At 37.5% G+C, this 22,927-nt stretch overlaps 1 protein-coding gene and 1 non-coding gene across 2 annotated transcripts; one reads left to right on the top strand and one right to left on the bottom strand.

Moving 5' to 3' along the window:
- Nucleotides 1-2,711: 2,711 nt before the first annotated feature.
- On the top strand, nucleotides 2,712-2,819 carry LOC112085982. The gene has a single exon (XR_002899231.1). It is a non-coding gene; the product is annotated as a small nucleolar RNA R71 (small nucleolar RNA).
- An 11,979-nt stretch (nucleotides 2,820-14,798) lies between these two features.
- LOC18015327 lies at nucleotides 14,799-15,786 on the bottom strand. Its single transcript, XM_024154802.1, has 3 exons — nucleotides 15,172-15,786; nucleotides 14,892-15,128; nucleotides 14,799-14,846 (listed from the first exon to the last, which is right to left on the bottom strand). The coding sequence occupies exons 1-3, from the start codon at nucleotides 15,784-15,786 to the stop codon at nucleotides 14,799-14,801; spliced, it is 900 nt and encodes a 299-aa protein (XP_024010570.1).
- Nucleotides 15,787-22,927: the final 7,141 nt, after the last annotated feature.

Raw genomic sequence — 22,927 nt, 5'->3', positions numbered from 1 at the left:
CCATGAATACTTCCATGAAATCTTCGATAAAGTATGTGAAGATCAACATCATGCACCGCTGGAAGGAAGCAGGTGCATTACACAATCCAAAAGGCATACGTCGGTAAGCAAACGTGCCATATGGACAAGTGAATGTCGTTTTTTCTTGATCCTCCGGGGGAATAGGAATTTGGAAAAATCCGGAGTATCCATCAAGGAAGCAATAGTAAGGGTGATTTGCTAATCTTTCTAGCATTTGATCTATGAAGGGAAGTGGAAAATGATCTTTCCTAGTTGCTGCGTTCAGTTTCCGGTAATCGATGCACATACGGTGTCCAGTTACTTTTCTTGTAGCGATCATTTCATCTTTATCATTTTTAATGACAGTGACTCCTCCTTTCTTCGGAACAACATGAACTGGACTAACCCAAGTGCTATCTGAGATAGGAAAGATTATTCCAACTTCATAATCTCCTTCTTGACAACATCCATGAGATTAGGGTTCAGTCTCCTTTGACTTTCGATTGAGTTTTTAGCATTATCCTCTAGATTAATCTTGTCCATACAAAGATCTGGAGAGATTCCAGGTATGTCATCAAGTGAATATCCTAAGGCTTTTCTATGCTTTCTCAGCTCAGTCAACAGCATTGTGGTTTCTTCTTCCGTCAAACCGGAGTTTATTTTGACAGGATAAGTAGAATTTGGTCCAAGGAAAGCGTACTTAAGTCCGACGCGAAGAGGTTTAAGCTCGACTTTAGGGGCTTTAAGCTCGCTCCAAAGATCATTAATTGCTGCAGCAGTGTCTTTAGGAGGTGTAGGAATGTTTCTTTGGTCCTTAAGATCTAGATAGCTTAGAGTTTTCCTATAAGTTTCGGATTTATCAAGCATACGTGCGCATTCAGTTGAAATTTCTTCAAGGAAATTGCGTTCGTCTTTTGTGGGTGAAAGCATGACACTTAAAGGGTCGTCTAAAAGCAGATCTTTGTAGACTTCCTCAATAATTCCGTCTAACTCATCAACCCAACAAATTTTGCCATCCAAAGTTGGTTTATCTAAACTTTTTGTTCATGTCAAACTGCATAACTAGACCGGCTAGATGAAGGTCAATTTTTCCTTCATGAACATTGATTATGGCTCCAGCTGTAGATAGGAATGGCCTTCCACGAATAAGCGGATCCTTAGGTTCTCTTTCTAGTTCTAGAACTACGAAATCAGTTGGTATGGAACATTTTTCGATTTCTATGGGAACATCAATTAAGATACCCACAGGTTGTCTAACAGAACGATCAGCTAGTACTAAAGAAATTTTAGTGGGCTGGAAAGTGTGGTGTCCTAAACGTTTTGCTACAGAAAGAGGCATCATGTTTATGCTAGATCCGAAATCACAGAGAGCACGCTCAAAAGCTACATCATTGATGGTGAATGAAAGTACGAAGCTTCCAGGATCCTTTTTCTTATTAGGGATTCGGCTTTGCAGGATAGAACTACATTCATGGATTATCATCATAACGCCTTCTTCAAGAGTTAAAGAATTTGTTAGAATACCCTTCATGTATTTTCTTAAAGCTGGAATCATAGCACAAGCATCTACGAAAGGTAATTTCACATTTAATTGATCGATTAACTCCTTCAGCTTAGCTTTTTCTTTCTCTTTCTTAGGGGCTCTTAAGGCTCTAGGATATGGAGGTTTAGGTTTGTAGACACGAGTTGGTGGAGGTGGAATCGGGTCTTCTCCAAGGATTTCCCAGGATGAATCTTCTCTTACTTCTTCTCCATCCTTTTCTCCTACCACTTCTTTTTCAACATCTTCATTCGTGATTCTTTCTATTTCCTTTTCCTTACCCTTTTCCTCAACTTCGGGATCTTTAGGAAATTCAGGCTCTTTGTAAGCTAATCCACTCCTAAGTGTGATAGCTTTCACATCATCGAAGGGATCTGCTTCACTTGAGCTTTCGAAAGATTTTTCACTTGGCTCCTCTTCAGAATTTTCTAAGTTTTTAGAATTAGTTTTGATCATCAGGCTAAGGAGGGTGGAAAATTTTTCATTGAGATCTTCTTGCATCGTTTTTAGTTCAGATCTAAGATCACTAATCTCTTGAGACCTAGATTTTTCAAGCTCCAGAATCTTTTCGTTTAGGTTTTCAGCTTCAGAAGGGGGAAAACTAGGATGTGGAACATGATTAGATTGAATACCCAAGATTGGTTCGGAAGGTGGTTTCCAGACAAGCTCGGAAGACGGTTTCCCGTGGTCAGAAGGCTCGCGATCGTGGTGAAACATGTGTTGGCCGCGGTCAGCAGCATCACGACCACGGTGAAAGCTTGGTTTGCCGCGGTCCAGATGAATGGACCCGCGGTGATCAGAAACGAAGGGAAAATCTTGAATTTGATAGACTTCTGCAGTGTTCACCATCCCTTGATCATAATAATCCATTGGGTTGTCCCAACCATCAAAGTTACACGTATTGTGTACCTTATTTGGTTGTTGCAATCCAAGATGACTCATTATGTGATGGGGACACTTCATAACTTCCGAGATCTCTTCTTTCTTCTCAGGAATTGCAGAATTCTCAAAGGTTACTTGATTACGGATGCTGTTTCCGAAATTGTTAATGAAAACGTGAGCATCTTCTACAGATCTAGTTGAGAAATCTCCATTACTTGCTGTGTCGAAAGAGTGTCGTAACTCTGGAGTTATACCGCGATAGAAGATACCCAGCAGGTATTCCTCGGTATATCCATGGTGTGTACAATCTCTTTGGTATTCCCTAAATCTTTCCCAAGTATCTAAAAGATCTTCATCTTCTTTTTGTTTATAAGTTCTTATCTTGTTTCTTAAGAGATTTGAACGATTTCTAGTGTAAAAACAATTTAGGAAAGCAGTTCTACACGCTGCCCACGTTTTAGTGAAGCAGGTGGGAAAGATTTTAGCCATTTGCTGGCCTTATCTCTAAGAGAAAATGGGAAAAGACTACACTTATGGTAATCCCCATTTGCTGTAATAGTTGCACATAATTCTTCGAACGTCTCGATATGGTCTATCGGGTTTTCGAATGAATAACCAGAGAATTGATTTTGTTGAACTAAATGGATATGGGGTACCTTAATTTCGGTTTTGCCATCCTTTGGTAAGGCTGGTTGAATAGCTCTTCGATCTCCCAAGAATTTCTCGAGTGAATCGAAACTTCCAATCAGTTCATCATCATCTCCACGTTTTGTCGATCCGATCAGTTCATTGTCATCATAGATCGGTTCATCAAACTCATCATCAGTCAGGTCATTGTCGCTTGGATCACCATCCATTCGATTTGGTGGATCACCAAGAGTCCAGGGAACATGTTCCCGGTCTCTCATCTCAGAGAAACCTGAAAAATTCAAAAGAAAAAGTAAAAATAAACAAGTGTTCTAATGGATTTAAGCTGGGATTCGCAACGAAACAAATCAAAGTCCCCGGCAACGGCGCCAAAAACTTGATGAGCGTGTAAACGCGGGGTTTGTTTTTTTTTCGTTTTACTAAGCTTCAGGTTTTAAATTTATAACCCCTAAATGTCTGCAAGTGCACAGATGTGCGCTGTAGTACTTAGTTGTTTCAGTACGAATTCACGGCAATGCTTAAATCAGACTAGAACTAAAAAGGTTTGGGTTTTGGTTTTGGGTTTTGGCTGTCACTAAATCTAAACTAGAAAGCTAAACAAGTAAAATCAAATAAAAACGAAAGCAAGTGCAAGCAAGTAAAAATCGGTTATGAATGAAAGCAAGCAACAAGCGAATAAAAGCATAATGGAAATCTAAGGTTGTAAGCAATGAAAGAAAAACGTTGGGGCTCAAGGGGTTTTGCAGGGATTCATGGACTAGGCTATGTCGATTTTAAACAAGTGATAAAGGTAATCAACTACGTATGTTCTAGAACTCGAGGCACAGAAGTATGAATAGCCTACTTTCGCAGCACTAAACAACTATCTCTCGCAACCCTGATCAGTAGGTTTCCACTCTGATCCTGGAAGGGAGAAGATGCAATAGCAGAAAAGACTCATCAATATTCACAACTCAACTACAGGTAGGTTTCCACTCCTATAGAATAATTGCTCGTTTCACCCTAGTTCAGACAATCAATGAACGCTTTCGCAACATATCATATCAGATTGGCTTTTAAGTGGCTAGCAAAGAATCACGTAGTAGGATTAAAGGCAAACGAAGAACATCTAGAAGATTATAAATCCTAAATCTATCGATTCATATGCAAAGACACATGAAATTCCCTTTGAACAATCCCTTTAAACCCAACTGGGTAACTACTCAAACATAGTGTAACAAAGCATCATAGAGTATTGAAAGTGCAGGAAATTAAAGAAAAGAAGGAAGAAAAACGAAGAACAGAGGCGACGACGGAGGCGCGATTATGCTCTCCAGCGGCAGCTCCTTCTCCTTAAAATGGCGGCCTCCTCTCTAGGGTTCCACACGAACTCTCCCTCTCTCTTCTTTGTCTATTAGTTTCGGTCTCCCCCTTTAGAATGACCTAAAGGGGGTATTTATAGCTTCTGAAGTGGTCTTGGACTCTTAGGGCTTCAAAAATAACGAAAGGAATTGATCTGGGCTTTAATTAAGTTGCCGGGAAAGTGAACGACCAAGTTCCGTGGTCGCGGTGGCTCTACCCGAGGGAAAATGGGTGTTGGCCGCGGTCCCGGCTCATGCTCTCTTCCGGAAATGCATTTTCTGTCATTCTTGCATTGAGAGTATCTGAATATCTAACCGTTGGATTGTCTCCAAACCAAAAGCATTAGAAAGCTGGTTGGATCCTCTATGTTGTCTCCAATTTTGGGGGCGATCAGACGGTGAGAAGGTCTTCATCGCTTGTCATACCTCTGACGGTCTGCATTTATCCAAAATTGCTCATTTGTTCCAAATTGCATATCTTTTGCCCAAGTTTCCTGAAAAGTCTTTTGAAACTCTAAAACATTGAAAACACTTTAAAAACATTGAAAACAGAGTTAAAACACCTGCATAAGACATAATTATGATCCATAAAAGTGGTCAAAATACGGTGTTATCACTAGCCCCTTGGTGGATCGAAAAGAGGGTTGTACAACTGATCTTTGAGCACGTAGAAAGAGACATTACGTTGCTCATTCAACATGGTGAGGGCTCGGTTAGGCAAGAGAACTTGCGTGCCATCTCTGTGCATCAGCGTGAAGTTGTAAACCCACTTGTTCCCTGCCATGCCTCCGAAGAAACCGCTCTTGCTTAGGTATTGTTCATCAATGAGACCCGGCTTTGACGTGGATTCAGGGAATCCAAACCCTTTGGCCCTCAAAATCTTTGTCACCACCCAACCGTTCTGAAGCCTCCTCGTGCCCTTCTTCTTCCGATCACACCACACATTGTGACGGTAAGTGAGCATCTGGATCGCAAAGAATGCACCTAGAGAAGGTACATGTATTGGCCCTTGGAACTCCTTCTTGTTCTTCATCTGAGTGACTAGTGGCTTCAAGCCAAGACCCAACATCTCAAGCTCTGTTAAGTGAATAACTCCAGGGTTATAGGTCGAGAAGAACATGGAGGCCAAGACTCGGTTAGCGTATCTGATCGCGGGGTTCCTGATGCAGCTCGTCTTGCTCTTGCCTCCCAAATTTGGTCCAAAAGCAATGGTCTCCCACAAAGCAGCTAACTCCTCTTTTGGGTACACAAACTTCTCCAAGGAGCTTTCATTCCTCACAAAGCCAAATGTCTCATCTAGCTCCTAGAAACTGACCTTGTAGCTTACTCTGTCCATTTCAAACTCTATGTGACCGAATCCTTTCCCATGTAAGCGCTTGGGATCTCATTTTGGGTATATGAATACCTCCAGAGTGGCCAGGAACTGTTCTGTAATCCCTTCATAAGCAACATCACTCAGCTCAAAGAACGAGGCCAAGCCCATGTTTCGAATGATGAGGGTGACATCATCAAATATCTCAAGCTTTCTCAACAACTCCATGTCAGGGAACCGACCTTGAGCTACTCTCACAGAATTAAAATGGTCTAAGTACTCTCCAGTGGTTGGAAAGTGCTTCCTTCAGGCTCAGCTTTCGGTTCTTTCTTTGTTCCCTTGCAACAGTCGACCTCTCGCTCTTTGGTATCTCCTCTGAGAGCCAGAGCTCCAGCCTCTTCTTCATCAGAGTCAGAAACCACCTGCTTCCCCTTTCTCCTTGGCTCAGGCACAGGTGCAGGCACGAGCTCATTGTTCTTTGCTCGTTTCGCAGCCGGTTCGCCTTCGGGTCTCGCGGAGGTTTTCTTGCTTGTTCCCCCATTTTGTGCCAAGGCGACAGCTTTCCCTTTGGTGGCCCTCTTCTGAACGTTGTTCTTGCTTGTTCCGTGGGGCAGAGTGGTGTGTTTCTCGGTCATCTGCAAAAGAAACTCTCAAAGAAGAAATGAGAACCGAGTGTATCGCTAAGCACAAATGCCAAAAGAATAGGAAAGAACAGAGCTTTCTCTCAGACAAGACTGGTTTAACGGTTTCTCAAACTCAAAGTGATTCACAAAAAAGCCAATACAACCACTAGGAGCAAAGATATATAGAAAGTTCAGCTCAGAAACTCAGTTCACCATTAAAGCCGATTCCAAGCGCAATTTCTCATGAATTTTAAAAACTCAAGAACAAACGATTTTCAGTGCAAGAACCGGTTTTTTTAAATGTTGTCTATCCTGATGGAATTTCTAAAATTGTTCCCAAAGGTTGTAACGGTCTAAAAGAATCGATTCCACATTTTACAAACAATAAAGCTCGCAAATAATAATGGAAAAAGATGAGTTCTTTAGAATGCAAATACCTTTGGGAATCCCAGATTCAAGCTCAATGAAATGTTTATGCAGAATAGACAACACCTTAATGAGTCTAGAACACTTGGAATCGTGCAAAACTAATGAGAAATGAGGGAGTTGTGAGCGTGAAATGCAGAGAAAAGGATGAAGAAGACAAACTCTGCGTTTTGGCTCGGTATGGAGGCAGGTATGGGCTGGAGCGCGCTTTCCAGCTGGCTTTCGGACTGTTGTGAGACTGGTCCCCCCTTCTGTTCAAGCTCCAGCCGTTGACCGCGCCAAAATTCGCCTTGATCGAGTGTTTAAATTCAAAATGCCGCGCAAAGCATCCAAACGACCGCGGTATGGGTAAGACGAGGGCCGTACGGTCTGAACTGATTTTTCTCGTGTTAACTCAAGCGGCCTCGACATGTTCCACCCCAAGGGTACCAAGCCAAGGGTTTATAGCTCATGCTAACACGTAAATTTCCGTGGCCCTCAATTCTTTTCCATGGGTCGCGCAAACCTTCTTCTTCGACTTAAGTGTTCCAAGTGTTCGTGACTTTGCTCTTTCTTGTTACCGGGCACCTCGGCATGCTCCACCCCGAGGGTATCATGCCGAGGGCACTTGTTTTGACACAGAACATTTGGCGCTTGGGGGTTTGATGAATCGGCCTCGGTGTAAACAGGTCGTGGCCTCTAAGCAAGGTTTTTAACCGTTTCTTATGAACATTGCTCCTCGGTATAATTATACTGAGGTGTTTACACCGTGGACCTCCCCCACACTTAGTCATTTCACGATGTCACTTCCACTACACGGCCATGATGTAAATAAGGCGAGGAGTTTAGCCGAGGTTTTCAGGCTTTCACTCGGTAAAAGGTGACCAAGGCATGGATATACTGAGGATCGATACCGAGGGTGTGAGTACTTCTGTTCTTAAATCATCAGGGCGTGTATTCTCAAGCCTTTTGGCTTTTCTTTTCCCGCAAGATTCACTGCCTAACACCTGAAACACTCAACAAACCCTTCAAAAAGCTTCAAATAAAAAGAAAAAGAAGATGAAAAATGAAATATTTACAAGGATAAGCTTGGGGTGTCTCCCAAGAGCACTTTGTTTAACGTCTCTAAGTTTGACTTTACTTACCTTTTCAGGCTGTTTCGGGTTCAAGAAGAGGAACTAAGGTAGCTCCCTCTCTTTTTTCTGATGCCAAGTAATGCTTTACCCTCTGACCGTTTACCGCAAAGCCTTGTCCATCTTTTCCTTTTAAAACAATGGCTCCATAGGGTCTCACTTCAAGAACTGTAAACGGACCGGACCACCTAGACCTTAGCTTTCCAGGGAACAGCTTAAGTCTCGAGTTGAATAACAGAACTTGGTCCCCTTCTTTGAACTCTCTCTTGTGTATCTTCTTGTCATGGAGCGCCTTGGTCCTTTCTTTGTAGATTTTAGAGCTCTCAAAAGCGTCTAAGCGGATCTCCTCGAGCTCGTGAAGCTGTAGAACTCTCTTTTCCTGAGCTGTCTTGATATCAAAGTTCAAAAGCTTCACTGCCCACAAGGCTTTGTACTCCAACTCAACCGGTAAATGGCAGCTTTTCCCATAGAGCAAGTTAAATGGTGAGGTTCCAATGGGGGTTTTGTACGCGGTTCTGTAAGCCCACAAAGCATCATCAAGCTTCTTGCTCAAATCTTTCCTAGATGACTTCACGGTTCTCTCCAAGATAGCCTTGATCTTGCGGTTTGAGACTTCTACTTGACTGCTTGTTTGAGGATGATAAGTGCTAGCCACCTTGTGTTTTACTCCGTGCTTCTTCAAAAGACTCTCAAGAGTCTTATTGATGAAATGGCTTCCTCCATCACTGATAACTACTCTTGGAACTCCGAACCTTGGGAAAATGATGCTCTTAAAGAGCTTTACCACAACTTTTGAATCATTGGTCGGAGATGCAACCACTTCTACCCACTTGCTTACATAATCGACAGCAACGAGTATATACTGATTCCCATATGAGCTTACAAAGGGACCCATGAAGTCAATGCCCCAACAATCGAAGACCTCTACTTCAAGAATCGGGTTTTGAGGCATTTCATTCCTCTTGGATATGTTATCGTGCCTTTGACAAGCTTCACACCTTGAAACAACACTCTGAGCGTCTCTAAACATAGTCGGCCACCAAAAACCACTTTGTAGAACCTTGGCTACCGTCTTGAAAGCACCTAAGTGGCCACCATACGCTGAACCGTGACATTCTTGTAGCACTGGGTAGATTTCTTCCTCGGCCAAGCATCGTCTATAGAGATGGTCCTTGTTAAGCACGTATAAATACGGCTCATCCCAATGATACTTCATCACATCTCTAAAGAACTTCTTCCTCTGATAAGAATCTAGCTCTGGTGGTTCTAAACCGCATGACAAGTAGTTCACAAGATCTGCAAACCACGGGAGGCTCCTTTCCTTGATCGTGTTGGCCTTGCGTAATAGTTCACAAGATCTGCACTTTTGATTCACAAGATCTGCACTTTTGATTCAACTCTTAACCTTGAGAGATGGTCAGCAGCTTCATTCTCAAGTCCCTTTTTGTCTTGCACCTCCATATCAAATTCTTGTAGCAAAAGAACCCACCTAAGAAGCCTCGGCTTAGCATCTTTCTTGGTCATGAGGTACCTCAAAGCCGCGTGATCTGTATAGACAATGACCTTTGATCCCACAAGGTAGCTCGTGAACTAATCAAACGCAAGTACAATGGCCAGCATCTCTTTCTTAGTTGTTGCATACTTCTCTTGAGTTGAGTCCAATGTGTGGCTTGCGTAATAGATCACATGAAGCTTTTCATCTTTTTTCTACCCCAATACAGCTCCCACGGCATAGTCTAATGCATCTGTCATCACCTCAAATGGCAAAGACCAGTCAGGAGCTTGAACAATCGGTGCGCTGACCAGAGCCTCCTTGATCTTTAAGAACGCCTCCATGCATTCATCATCGAACAAGAACTCGACCTTTGCAAAGAAGCCTTGTTAACGGTCGGGCTATCTTTGAGAAGTCCTTGACGAACCTCCTGTAGAAGCCAGCATGCCCCAAAAGCTTCTTATACCCTTGACTGAACTCGGAGGCTGTAGATTCACCATGACCTCTATCTTTGCTTTATCCACTTCTATACCCTTCTCTGAGACCTTGTGATCCAACACGATGCCCTCTTGAACCATGAAGTGAAACTTTTCCCAATTCAAGACAAGCCTGTGCTCCTCACATCGCTTGAAAACCTGAGACAAGTTAGAAAGACAATCGGAGAAAAAGGAGCCATAGACGGAAAACTCGTCCATAAACACCTCCACTTTGTCTTCAATGAGATCAGAGAAGATGTGCATCATGCACCTTTGGAAGGTCGCAGGTGCATTACAAAGGCCAAAGGGCATGCATCTATATGCGTAAGTGCCATAAGGGCATGTAATTGTAGTTTTCTCTTGGTCTCGAGGATCTATGGGGATTTGAAAGAAACCTGAGTACCCATCAAGAAAACAAAAGTAATGATGGTTAGCTAGCCTTTCAAGCATTTGGTCTATGAATGGTAATGGAAAATGGTCTTTTCTAGATGCAGAATTCAGCTTTCTATAATCTATGCACATGCGATGACCGATTATGGTTCTTTGTACTATTAGCTCATCCTTTTCATTCTTTACCACCGTGATACCACCTTTCTTGGGCACCACGTGAACAGGAGATACCCATCGTGAGTCAGAAATCGGGTATATTATCCCTGCCTCAAGAAGCTTGAGTATCTCCTTCTTATCCACCTCCTTAAGGTTCGGGTTAAGACGTCTTTGATGCTCAATAGAAGACATGGTCTGGTTTTCTAGGTGTATCATGTGGGTGCATATGTCAGGAGAGATGCCTCTAATATCGGCCAAAGAATACCCTATTGCTCTCCTGAACTTTCTAAGCTCGCTAAGCAATGCATGCTCTTCATGATATAACAAGTTATCATTGATGATTACGGGATATGAAGAGTTTGAGCCTACGTACCTAAGCCCTGTTGGTAGAGGCTTGAGCTCAACAGGGGGTGCATCAGCCTCGGCCCAATCAGCATCGAAGCTGCATTGCCTCATAACAACTCCCTCAGCATTTTCTTTCTAGTGCGGTTTACCACTGTCCACGGCATAAGATGTCGCGGCCATGATACCCTGAGGTGTCTCCCCAACAGTCTTGGACTCTCTGATGTCCAAAGTACCGAGACCACTCTTCCTGAGTTCCAAAAACCTTGTCTCAGCTTCAAGCTCCCTCGGCTGATCCAAAAACCGCTTCTACATCTTGCTTTCTTCGTTCAAGAACCCGTGCTCGCTTTGTTCCCGTGTCAAGACCACTTGACACAGCTTATAATGGAAACTTTCTTGGAAAAGAGATCAATACGGCTTTGGAGTTAGTTGAGAATCTTGCTATGTCCAATGACACTTATGGTGAAGATTTCGACCGAGCTAATAGAACTGAGGGATTTAGTAAGGAGGTGAGGATGGAAAAGGATATAAGGGAGCTTCAAAACAAGCTTGACAACGTGCTTGTGGCAACACAAAAGCCTATACACTTTGTAGGCGAGTTAGATGTGAAAGGACCGAGTTTTGAAATGGTGAATGAGGATGGCCTCACACAAGGAGAAATCAACTACTTTGGGACCAAAACTGATGCGATCATGGAAAGAATAGAGGACTTGAAACTCGGAGTTAAAAGAAGATACACTAAAAGACAGAGAACCTGATATAGAAGAAACATTGGAGATGCCAGCCAGTCCAATGACTAAATCAAGGACCAAAAAACTTAAGGAAGCTATCGGAGCTATGCTTATAACTAATTGGAGACGAGCTAATATCTTGAGCCAGGAGGGAGAAGATGTTATACTAACCACATTGGTTTCTATACAGGCTCAAGATGATCAGTAAGTGGGCATGTGACCTGTTTGCACTCTTTTTCCCTCTCCTTTGGTTTTGTCCCAATGGGTTTTCCAAAGGGAGGTTTTTAATGAGACAAACGGTTCACATCCTATCCCCCATTTTCTGATCCAACAAAGGCCCAGCACCAAAAGACTGGGCCAAATGGAGAAGAAGAGTTTCCTTCTTGTTTCTTACTTATTCAAACTTAGTCTTTATTGCTTTAGTTGTTTTCGAGACAAGTCTAGGCTGCCAGAGGCTTGTTCTCCTTCTTTTTAAACCCTTTTACGCTCCTTTGTTAACTATCTATCTTTTCTATCAAAAACTCTTTCTAAGTTAGATCATTTTTTCTCTTGAACATCTTAGCCTGTGAGTGTGTTATATCTTTCAAGCAACCGATTCTTTGGTGTGTCATATCCATCGAATCACCCTGGTATATTAAAGGCCTTCCACATCCTTTGTGTGACCTATCTTTCCATCATCTTTACTTTGAATTTAATCCCAAGTCCTTACACATCGATGAGATCTAGTGCTTAGAGTGAAGATCTTGCGATCTAGTCCACTGATGCTTTGCTTTGAGATTTTCCAACTCACCGCTCCTGCATTAAGACAAAAGATGAATCCAGATTGCGATCGAAAATCATCTTTATCTGTCTGGAAGCTAGCATCAGTATAACCACTCACAACAAGCTCATCACTTCCTCTATAAATCCAGAATTTATGTTTAGTATTTCTTAAATACTTAAGAATGTTCTTGACTGCTGTCCAGTGACTTTCACCGGGGATCGGATTGGTATCTACTCGTCATGCTTAAAGTACATGCAACATCTGGACGAGTAGAAAGCATGGCATACATAATAGATCTTATAGCAGAAGCATATGGGATTCTACTCATGCCCTCTCGCTCATCATATGTCGAAGGACACTGAGTCTTCCTTAGAGTAATGCAATGAGACATCGGTAGAAAACCTTTCTTGGAATCATGCATACTAAACCTATGCAACATCTTATCTATATAAGTATCTTGACATAATCCAATAAGCTTGTTTAATCTATCTCTATAGATTCGTATTCCAAGAATATAAGTAGCTTCTCCCATGTCTTTCATTGAGAAACAACTACTTAGCCAAGTCTTGACAGATTGAAGCAAAGGAATGTCATTTCCAATGAGAAGTATGTCATCTACATACAAAACTTGAAATGCAACTGCGCTCCCACTAGTTTTCTTGTGAACGCACGGTTCTTCTTCGTTTCTAACAAAATAAAACTCTTTGATTGCCTCATTAAAACGAAGATTCCAACTCCGAGATGCTTGCTTGAATCCATAAATGGAACGTTGAAGCTTGCATACCTTCCTAACAGTCTCAGGAACTGTGAAACCTTCAGGTTGTGTCATGTACACATACTCTTCAAGATTTTTATTAAGGAAAGCTGTTTTCACATCCATTTGCCATATCTCATAATCATAATAAGCGGCAGTTGTTAGGAGAATCCAAATGGATTTAAGCATTGCGACTGGAGAATACGTTTCATCATAGTCTATACCATGAAAGCTGTTTTCACATCCATTTAGCAACCAATCTAGCTTTGTATATCAATAGATTACCATCCATATCTGTTTTCTTCTTGAAAACCCATTTACACTCAATGGCTTTAACACCATCAGGTAAATCCACCAAAGTCCATACTTTGTTTTTTGACATGGATCCCATTTCGGATCTTGCGGCTTGAAGCTATTTTTCGGAATCAGGGCCCATCATTTCTTCTTCGAAAGACGTAGGTTCATAACTCTCTATAATCAATAGATCATGATCATCTGTCACCCAAACCCCATATCTATTAGGTTCTTGACGAGTCCTCTCGGACTTACGTACCTCAGGTTCCACAGGTGTATACTCTACGACTCTTCGTAAATCTAATTGATGCTCTTCCTCAGAAGTTGCACCAACCTCCTGTGTTTCTCAAACTTCTTCGAGTTGTACTTTACTCCAACTATTTCTCTTAGAAAGAAATTCTCTCTCTAAAAAGACAGTTTCGAGCATCAAGCACTTTGTTTTCTGTAGGGTTGTAAAAGTAATAACCTTTGGTTTCTTTGGGATACCCAACGGAGTAGCATTTATCAGATTTGGGTCCAAGCTTGTCGGTAATCAAACGTTTGACATAAGCTTCACAACCCCAAATTTTCAAAAAAGACAGATTATGAACTTTTCCAGTCCATATCTCATATGGTGTCTTCTCTACTGATTTTGATGGACATCTATTTAGCGTAAACGTAGACGTCTCTAGTGCATATCCCCAAAAGGATAAAGGAAAATCTGTATGACTCATCATAGATCAAACCATATCCAATAAAGTTCGATTTCTTCTCTCAGACACACCATTCCATTGCGGCGTTCCTAGAGGAGTGAGCTGTAAAACGATTCCACATTTTCTCAGATGATCAGTAAAAGTTTGGCTTAAGTATTCGCCTCCTCGATCTGATCGAAGGGTTTTGATTCTTTTGCCAAGTTGGTTTTGTACTTCATTCTAAAATTCTTTGAACTTTTCAAAAGATTCAGACTTATGCTTCATTAGATAAACATAACCATATCTACTGAAATCATCACTAAATGTGATGAAGTACTGATAGTTTCCTCTGGCATTTATACTCATTGGTCCACATACATCGGTATGTATAAGGCCCAACAAATCGTTAGTCCTTTCGCTGTGTCTAGTAAAAGGAGCTTTAGTCATTTTTCCTAACAAACAAGATTCACATTTTTCATAAGATTTAAAATCAAATGATTTCAAAAGTCCATCACTATGAAGCTTTTGAATGCGTTTCTCATTTATGTGGCCCAAACGAAAATGCCAAAGAAAAGTTGGATTTGAGTCATTTGACTTAAATCTCTTGGTACTAATGTTATAGACACGCATACTTTGGTTCAAAACATAATCACCACGATCAAATGAACAACACTTGTCTTTAATCAAAAAATGAAATCTTTCCAAATCCAAACAAGAAATAGAAATGATATTCCTGCTTATAGCAGGTACATAGTAGCAGTTTTTAAGTTCTAAAACCATGCCTGAAGACAAAGACAAATGAAATGTTCCCACAGCTAATGCAACAACTCTTGCTCCATTTCCAACTCACAGGTACACTTGTCCTTTCTCCAGAGCTCTACTGTTGCTTAGGCCCTGCATATTAACACAAATATGAGCACCACAACCGGTATCCAATACCCAAGAGGTAGAACTAGAAGTAGCAACATTTACTTCTATAACATAAATACCTGGAGAAGAAGACTTTTGAGTCTTCTTCTTCTTTTTCAGATCTTCCAAGTATTTCTTGAAATTTCCCTTACAATGTCCAGAACCATTACAATAATGGCATTTATCTTCACCAGAAGGACCAGGCTTGATCTTAGGAGCAGGGTCTGACTTGCTTGGATTCTCAATCCGGCTTGTCTTACCCATTTCCTTTGTTCTTACCAAGTTTCTTAAACTTTTTACCCCCTTGTACCATAAGGACGTGAGGGGTGCCCTTCTTGATGTTTGATTCAGCAGATCTGAGCATTCCATGCAGCTCAGTCAGAGTCTTTGTCAAATTATGCATGTTGTAGTTCATAACAAACTGATCATAACTTGACGACAATGACTTAAGGATGAGGTCAATGGCCAAATCTTGGCTGATAGGACAGTCCAATTTTGCCAAGTTATCAATATAACCTTTCATCTTAATGACATGTGGGCTAACTGGACTGTCTGTTGGCAGCTTGCAGTCAATGAGAGCTTTAACCATTCCTTGCTCCTGAAACATTCCTTTCAGGCTGGTGATCATGTCAATTGGCGATTCCACGTTCTCATATTGCTTCTGCAAGTCTGAGTTCATGGTAGCCAACATGAGACAACACACATCGACCATATCACTGGCATGCTTCTCATAAGTAATCCTCTCTGCATGTGAAGCATTGGACTTAGGTTTTTCAGGAGGAAGACTCTTCTCCAAGACGTATTCCTTTTTCTCCTGTTTGAGAACAATTCTCAGATTTCGATTCCATTCGAGGAAGTTTGATCCATTCAGCTTGTCCTTCTCAAGGAAAGATCGCAGTGAAAATGAGCTGTGAGGGTTTGACATAGCTGGATCAAAAGAATAGGAAATGTTAATATGATGTTCAGGTATTTGAGAAATCTCAACAATTAAGAAAAGTCACATTATATTCAAAATAAAATTTTCTCAAAATGAATATAATGATCCAAGATCCATACTAGAATTCAAGTGAGCTTTGGCTCATCGCCCGAATGTCTAGTTATTTAGGTAAGCAACACTTTTGCTAATTATATCCTATATAACTCTTGGTTGTTAGACGACATCTTATGTCTTATCCAACCTTATGCCTCTAAGTCCAAAACCGTTTTGATAACTTAGTCAAGTAACCCAATCTTATTTCATATGATAACCATTACCATCTATCTCACTTATGTAGTTGTAGACACCCTGCTTGGCAAGCCAATCAAACAACGAAACAAGCCCGATAGTTGAAAGATTGGATAGGTATCAAAGATACTTGATATTGTTGAGGAGTTAATTTTAATTCAATTTTATTTATATTAAAATTCTATATCTAATATAAATAATTAAATATAAGTAATACATATCTTACTAGGTACCTGCCTGCGGCGCGGGGGCATAGTTACTATACAAATTTTGTTATAATTTGATTATATCAAATTCTTTATTTAACATATTTTGTAATTTTTTTTACCAGATTTAGAAAGTTTGTTCAATATATACGTGACATTCTCCATTTTCAATAGTTGGAACCAAAATATTATATATCCTTAAATTACAAAAATTTATTGAATTATTTATTATTCTAAATTGATTCATATAACCCATGTATTAACGTTATTTAACAATCGTCTACACTTATAAATAGATATATATATATATATATATAACGTAATATAAGAAGTACTATATTAAATGTCTATACTGTATAACTTTAGTGGATATATATAATGTAATATAAGAAGTACTATATTAAACGATAACCAAAGACAAATTATTTATGATTCTAAATTGATTCATATAGCCCACGTATTAACGTTATTTAACAATCATCTACAATTATAAATAGATATATATATATATATAAGAAGTACTATATTAAATGTCTCTACTGTATAACTTTAGTGGATATATATAACGTAATATAAGAAGTACTATACTAAACGATAACCAAATGCAAAGAAAAATATAATAAAAGAAATATCAAATAAAATAGAAAGATTCAACATAACATAAGATAGAAAGCCTTATCATGAGAAAAAAGAAATGTAGCTTATACAATTATATTAAGTCTTGTTGATTGGAATTTAAAGAGATAAAAATTAAAACTCCATCATAATCAAACGATCTTGTTCAGGGGTACTTTTTTGTGCTTGTTCCAACTTGCGTCTCCGTCATGTTAAACTTGTTTCGAATCCTGAAAGCTTAAGAGACACATATATATTTAAAGGATATTGTATATATAAAATATTCTCAATATCATTTTCGGATTACTTATTTTCTCTTGAAAATCAGGACATCATCAGTAGTAGGAGCAAAGAGGAGACAGGAAAAACCAATTGCATCATGAGCATGGATAGTTATTTCATCTATATACATAAAACGATCAGTAAGAACTATACATGCAAAATAAAACATTTATGAAATTAATGAAGATAATAATGGCATATGCTTCATGACCCATTTCTTCTTTTTTCTTTACGCTCCAATTGGTTAAAACACAAACTGCAAGAGGACCAATGAATCATTTGCTTCTTTCTTTGATGTCAGCAGCAAATTCCCCGTGTGAGATACATTTCAATTTCATCCCTTCGATTTAACAATAAAAGTTATAAACTTTATTACCAAGTCATAGTGATCATGAAAGAAAATATTGCTTACTCAAGATCTGTAATGGTGAAAGTTATTTTCTGAACAGTATCTCCATCAGGATTGTCTGCGACGCGCGAGCATAATACTCTAGAATTACATACAAAATTAAATTTAATTATTCATTTTTTAATTTCATTACTCTTTAGATTTGTAATTGATTCTTTTGAAATTAATTTTTTTTAAAAGTCTCTACAAACATTTGCTATAAATTGCTGATGCTAATTTTAATTGACATATCTTTATTATATATAACATTAAACGTAAAGTAAAAATTAAAAAAATAAACGGTATTAGATCCTTAATGAAAACAACATTAATAAGTTTTTTAAAAAAATACATGTAGTGAAATCTCTTTAGATTCTTTTATATAAAATTGCTATTTATACAAAAATACATAATTATAATTACATATTAAATTTATAGATAATTAATTTGTACAATTATTCATGTTAAAATTTCATTATTCTGTAGACTTTTCAATGATGATTTTAAAATTAAAATCTCCAAAAGAGTATATTCTCTAAAACCATTCGCTACAAATAGTTGATATATTATAATAGGAGTGATTTTTCAAATACAGATATTACATGTTCGTAACCCATAAGAATGTTAAACCTATATTATTTTTTGAGTTTGTAAATGATTGATTTGAAGATACGATTAGAGAATACGTCTTCAATCGTTAGAACCTTCTTTGGCAAATTTTCACACGCTTTGGATTTAAAATATTTGTTGTTTAGTCTTTTTATAGAAAAACGTTATTAGTTTATTATTCAAAACTACATTATAATCAATTGTCAAATTATTTCATGATTTAAAAAGGTTTAATTCTCTAATTGTTATAGTTGAATATGGAACTACAAAAACGATGAAACCAAATTATTATGTATTTAGTTTTGATTATGTATACACATTATACTATTCTCCTTAATTATTTGTAGTTTTAAATTATAGTAACCAAAAAAATTCTGTAAAGATATAAAAGTTTTACTTTCTGAGTTCTACTTCATAAACTTTTAGTTTTCTTCATCATCTTCTTTATTTTTTATTTTTTTCATCTTCTACTTCATCGTTTTCGGGTTCTACTTCTTCTTCTTCTTCTTCTTCCTTATCATCTTTGTCTTCTTTGAATTCTCCTTCTTTTGTTTTTGGATTTTTGTCATCTTAGTTTTTTTTTTCTTTTTTCGTTTTCTTACTTATCTAATCTACGTTTTCTTCCTTATACTTTGTCTTCATCTAATTATTCTTCTTAATCTTTCACTTCTTCTTCTTTCTCGTATTTTCTTTCTTCTTTTTCCTCTTCTTTGACTTCCTTTTCTCAATCTTCTTCTTCTCCAACTTATTATTCTTCTTTTTTTTCCCACATTAACACCTTGTCTTCTTCTTCATTTTTTTAATCTTTTTAAAAATTTTATACATCATCTTGACCTTATTATACTTTGTCTACATCATTTTCTGAGTTTATTCTTCTTCCACTTATGTTTCTTAATCTTTTGGTTTTCTTATTCTGCTTTAACTTTCTCTCTTTTTATCATTATCCTTTTTTTTATTTTGCACTATCCATCTTCTTCATAATCTATCGTGTTTGTCTTCTTTGTCTTCTTATTCTTTAAGTTTTCTTAATCTCTTTCGTCATCTTTACATTCTCATACTTAATATCTTTCTCCTTGTATTTTCCCGAGTTGTTCTTCATCAGCACCATCATCTTGCTCTTTTTCGTCTTTGAGTTAACTTCTTCTTCTTTATCACATGTCATCTTTGAATTCTTCTTCTTCAATATCTTTGTCTTCTTCTTCTTGTTTTTTTTTCCTCTTATTCGAACTTATCTCGTCTACATCTTTTCCTCCTCTTGAACTTCGTCTTCATCTGTTTCATCTTCTTTATCTTTTGGTTTTTCTTCTTCCTCGTAGTTTCCTTCTTTTTTTTCCAATGTCTTTGTATTGTTTTTCACCATCCTTGTATTCTCCAACTTCTTCTTCTTCATCATCTTTTATTTTTTTCAGTTTTTACTCCTTCTATTTTTCTTCACTAACTATGTTTTTTTTTTAATTATTAGGCTATATACTCACCGTTTTCTATTTTGTTTACATAATCTTCCTATTTTCTTGTTCTTTTATTTTTTTTCTTCTTCTTCTGGTTTTCTCTTCTTCTTCAACTTCCGCATCTTTTTATCCGTATCCTTCTTTTTTATTTTGTGTTATCCATATTCTTCCTAATATATTGTACTTGTTCTCTTTGCCTTCTTATTTTTCTAGTTCTCCTTAGCATCTTTTCTCATAGTTTTTCATTTTTATCTTGCGGTCTCCTGTCTAATTTTTAAGGTATTACCTCTCATTTTCATTTTTATCTTCATTTTCTTTGATTTCTACTACTTCTTCTTTATCCTCTTTGTCTTTTTAAATTATTGTTTTTCTGTTTTTCTGTCAGCTTTTATTTTATTTTCTTCTTATTCTTCTTCTGATTTTTCACCTTTTTATTATTACTTATCTTGTCTACATTTTCCTCTTCTTCTACTTTATCTTCATCCGTTTCTTCTTCTTTATCTTTTGGCTTTTATCTCTCTCTCTCTCTCTCGTATTTTCCTTCTTTTTTAATTGTTTTTGACTTATATTTCACCATCCTCGTATTCACATACTACTTCTCTTTTCTCTTCTTTTCTTTCCAATTTATTCTCCTCTTTTTTTCTTTAAATTCTGTGTTGTAGTTGAATTATGATTTTTTTTTTCACTTTATTCTAATTTGTCTACATCATTTTCTGATATTCTTCTCGTTCTACCTTTCTTCTTCATCTTCTGGTGTTCTTCTTCAATTTATCATTTTTTATCCTTGTCTTTTTTGTTATTTTGTGTTATTTATATTTTTCTAGTTCATCGTAATTGTCTTCTTTCTCTTTTTATTCTTCTGGTTCTTATTAGTCTCCTTCCTCATCCTCACATTCTCATACGTTCTCATATTTATCTTCTGGTCTCTTTTCTCCTATTCAACGTCGTTTTCTTCTTTTGTTTTCCAAAAAATTCTTCATCACCTTCGTCTTCATCCTACTCCTCTTCTTTATCATTTAATTTTTTTCATCTTCCTCTTCATCGTATTCGACTTCTACTTCTTATTTTTTATCCTATTCGTCTTCTCTAACCATTTTTCCTTTTGCAGATTTCTTTCTTTCTCTAATTAATTCTCACACATTTCATCAACATCTTCCTCTTCTACTGCGTCTTCATGTTCTTCCTCTTATTTCTTTTTTTGCTTTTTTTCTTCCTCACATATTTCTTCTTTTTTACATTGTATATGACTTCGTATGCATCTTCCTCGTATTCTCCAACTTCTTATTATTCTTCTTCTTTTTTTTCTTGTAATTTCTACTCCTCATATTTTTTCCTTATATTCTATTTTTTCTTGAATTCTTATTTCACATTTTTCAATTTCATCTACATCATCTTCTAATGTTATGCTCTTTATACTTATTTTTCTTCAACTTCGAGTTTTCTTCTTCTTCAACTTCCTTATTTTTTATCTTTATCCATCTTCTTTCTTTCGTGTTATTCATCTTCTTCCTAATTCATCGTGTTTGTCTTTGTCGTCTTCTTATTTTTCTGGTTTTCCTTAGCTTCTTTCGTCATCTTCACATTCTTATACTTTATAATCTTCATCTTCTGCTTTCTTATCTTTAATGTCTTTGTCCTTGTATTCTCAACTTTTTCTTTATAGGTTCCATCTTTGTTTTTTTGTCTTTTGAAAAAAAACTTCCAAGACTAATATCACGATGTTCTCATTTGACTGTATAAGAAGCTGATCCACATATAACTCTACTCAGAATAAAATGAATAAATAATTGTTTTAAAAGGATGCACTAACTTATTAAAAAGGTACAATGCATCAATCTGTTTAAAATACATATTTATGTTACCAAATACATCATCAGTGATATATATTTAAATTGGTTAAGGGGCTTGTAGGCACCATTATATTAACTGGTTCTGGTTTGGTCATATCCAGTGTGGCGGAACAACATGAACAACAATTGGAACTCAACTAAACATGAACAACAACTGGAACTCAAAGTCTGCAAAGCTTTTAAAGCTCATGTTTGCTACAAAAGATAAAAAGGAAAACACATAGTATTGAGAAGCAAAAACTTGTGCAACTAAAATGTTGGAAGACGTTCTATGATGAGTGAACTTGATGATCGCCACTTATGGGACTATCACAAAAAGATAATTCGGTGTGAGATAGATGTCTAAGGGAAGAGGAAGCAACCTAGTAATCGTCTTACATAGATATTTGGGAACATTACCTTTAGGCGAATCTCTGCCATAAAACCTTTATGCTTGCGAGATAGATCAATTAGGAAACTTTCATCCCTTTGAACGAATCAAGAGAAGAAAAGTGTGAAATCATCCTCGTCGGCAATAAATTCCTAATCGAAAAAATAAGTCCATCTCTCTCTTACTAAAAGGACAAAAAGTTAAATAGTTGAAGAATTCAATCACCCCTATGACAAATAAAGAAGGAAAATTGAATTAAAAAAAAAAAAGAACATAACATACCAAGAACAAACTTTGATGTTTGTGCCACCATCGTGCCTCTTTAATGAGTTTATGTTGTATACAAATGACCCAAAACGTCTAAATTAAACTCATGGGAAAACAAACAAAACGAATCAAAGAAAGCTCATCAGAGCTCATGGTCGTGATCGAATTCCAAGAATTGACCAATTCAAGACCTCAATTATTAGATAAAGGATACAAAATACACATATAATAAAACCATAAGAAAATAAATAAGACGAATTGAACAAACCTCTTCGGAGCTCATGGTCATGGTCGGATTTCAAGGATTGATCAACTCAAGACCTAGAATATTATGTAAAGAATACAAAATACACATAATTTACATACATGAAAATAAGTATGACAAAACAAAGAGATCAATGCTATTTAAATCATCTCTTTTGTTCTTCTCTTTTACATAATAGGAAGAAGAAAATATTTATATGTTCAACTAAAACCTCTAAAGAAAAATAAAGATACCATGAAAATTAAGTTTTCCAGATTTAAAAAAAAAAAGCAGAATATCAAAACAAAGAGGTAAGCAATACCTGAAAATATCGTTTAAGTTTTTTTTTTTAATCCATGGTCGCCTTTACCAAATTTCAAGATTGTATTTTAAGTGATCTAAAAGAAAATTAGATCAAAGCTTAAGATTTAAATCAAAAACTCAATGATATGATCGTGACCAGCTCAGAGGAAGAGGAACCAGAGGTAGCTGGCAGGATCACTCGTTCCAGAGCTAGGGAGATGGCTAAGGAGGCTCACACACTCATGGCCGCAGAGGACAT

Source organism: Eutrema salsugineum, unplaced genomic scaffold (assembly GCF_000478725.1).
Source record: "Eutrema salsugineum unplaced genomic scaffold, Eutsalg1_0 scaffold_26, whole genome shotgun sequence".
Classification (NCBI taxonomy): Eukaryota; Viridiplantae; Streptophyta; class Magnoliopsida; order Brassicales; family Brassicaceae; genus Eutrema; species Eutrema salsugineum.
The sequence above is the reverse complement of the archived record's forward strand: the minus strand, read 5'-3'. Positions and strand labels throughout refer to the sequence as shown.